The sequence below is a fragment of the Ylistrum balloti genome, unplaced genomic scaffold (assembly GCF_031769215.1).
Source record: "Ylistrum balloti isolate Yb309-2 unplaced genomic scaffold, AGI_CSIRO_Ybal_v1 Utg369874, whole genome shotgun sequence".
NCBI lineage: Eukaryota > Metazoa > Mollusca > Bivalvia > Pectinida > Pectinidae > Ylistrum > Ylistrum balloti.
Window position 1 is genome coordinate 109914 of NW_026782015.1, and position 2310 is coordinate 112223.

The 2310-nt window shown below is 39.6% G+C and overlaps 1 protein-coding gene across 1 annotated transcript; it reads left to right on the forward strand.

The window, feature by feature from the left end:
• Positions 1-259: 259 nt before the first annotated feature.
• LOC132546128 (uncharacterized) lies at positions 260-1121 on the forward strand. The gene has a single exon (XM_060209825.1). The coding sequence runs from the start codon at positions 260-262 to the stop codon at positions 1049-1051; it is 792 nt and encodes a 263-aa protein (XP_060065808.1). The 3' UTR covers positions 1052-1121.
• The last annotated feature ends 1189 nt before the right edge of the window (positions 1122-2310 follow it).

Here is a 2310-nt window from a genome sequence, read left to right on the forward strand (position 1 = left end):
GTTCAATGGCTAGGTGAGATCTTTTTTATCTTTTATGGCTGCATGATCAGTTTATATTCAAGTTTATACCGTATTGTCACATTTTAAAAAAATAAGAAAAGAAAGACTAAAAAGAACGTTTTAGTACACTGCCCACGTCTGATTCCTATCTATGTTTCATATAAATAGTCACTGGCCTTATATTTGTATCGGTAACTGTGAAATCTTAGCACTTTTCTATGAAACTGTTTCATTGCTCGTTTTTTTTTCGGTGTTTTAGATGTTGCGAACCATCGGAGTCGTTGTGTTGGTCTCCGTCGTTGCCTGCGTCACAGCAGAAAAAGAAGTATCCATTCCTGTCAGTGACACGTCAGAGGGCACGCGATGTGATAAAGACCTGGATGTAGCTGGTATCTGTTTCCGGTGCTCACGACTTCCGGAGGAAATCGCTGTGCAACTAACGACATGTTGTATGGAGGATAAAGCGTATGACGTGTGTGAGCGATGTGTGGGTAACACGGACGCTTGCCTTATGGATGCATATAGCATCACGGGATCGGACAATAGTGAAGATATACCAAACGATGTTAGCACAGAAATGGGCGACGTTGAATATCCCGGCGTAGCTAAGAGATTTGGAACGACATTCATGGGTTCATCAAGATATGGATATCCACGCAAACGGTACGGGATGCTGTTCCTTGGCGGCAGGCGGAACAAGGGTGGCTACAGGTACGGCTACCGAGGTAAACGGTACGGCACACTCAACATGGGAAGTGGTAAAGGCCTGCGGTATCGATATGGAAGCGCCATTAAGCGCGAAGACGACAGTGCCGAAGACTCAATGGACAAACGCTACGGAACACTGAACCTGGGAAGCGGGCGCGGACTAAAATACAGGTACGGTCGCTACGGCAAGCGATCAGATGATTACCAGGACGAAAACGAACCATTTTTTGGCGATGAGGGAGCAGAACAGGTTGAAAAAAGATATGGTACATTATTCATGTCAAGGAATGGCGGACGAAAGCGTTACGGGTCCTTGTTCATGGGGAAGTCCAAGAACTGGTAACACTCTAAGTAATGTATCGATAATTGCATAATTGTATCTGCGTGAACAGTACCATGTTAGAAACAAGGGTGTATATTGCAATTTAATTTTTGAAATATTTGTGTACAGTTGTCATATAAATCTGGAAGGAAATATTTTATTAATGATTTCTATAGGTTGTTGTTCTGAGCATTTGCTCTCGATAAAGCTCACCTTTCACAATTCAATTCAATTTATTTTCTATTCATGGTCACCCCTAGCTCTGGACAGTAACTGACAAGAACGTGTCTACCTGTGGTATTGTTTGTTGTATATCATTTACTGGATAATGGCGCTGTCAGTGATACAACTGTAAAACTAACCCAGTCGAAACTATATGCCGGCCGACGTAAATGGTCACTTAATGTAAAAATATAAATTAGGCAGCATCACCAACGTTGAAAATTTCACCCCATGACAAGCTTGAAGAAATGAACGAGAGTGTATCAAAGCGTTCTGATCATCTGTCCAAATAAAGGAAATTCAAATTCAAAACTACGTCATTTAACAAAAGTTTACTTGATTGAATGCTTGATTAAATTTTAATTTGTGTATATAGGTGGTTTGTTTGTGTCCTTGTTTACAGTCAGTATCCTCACAATCTCCGTAAACTTCCCTTCAATCCTATATAAATGACGTAACTTGTTGGATGAGTCATACATGATATGGAATTTTGCCTGATGACATACGCCAAAATGATTGCTCCGAGAAGAAGTATAGTTCCAAACTTTAACAAGTATGACAGCGATTTTATGAATTTTCGTTAATAACCTGGTTCATTACAACATATACAATCGTTTATTTCAACAGTTATTTTTATTGTTCAATGTAATGAGTTGGTAATTTCAGAAAGTGATTCTATCGAATTAATGCACGTGCTGAGATGAACGCCGCTCTCTTGGCTGCCTTAATTGTTAGTTTCCGACCAATGCTGGATTTCTAGGAAAGATTTTACATCAGCTTTGCTTGTCGGGCGTACTATTCTCTTTGAAATAAAATACAACTAGAACTTAGAATAATATAGAATTATAATGAGTATAAATATAACGTATCTATGCATAACCATCAAGGACACGACATATCAAGTTTTACCTACAAGGCCACAACGCAACAAACAAGGACAGTTTGACACCAAGTTGCAAAGATTTTAATAGCGTGATGATATCGATTTCCCTATCGTGAGTTTTCGATTTCTAAAGAATGCTATCGATACCTCTTCTAACCTGTGCTGACGAAAGCTT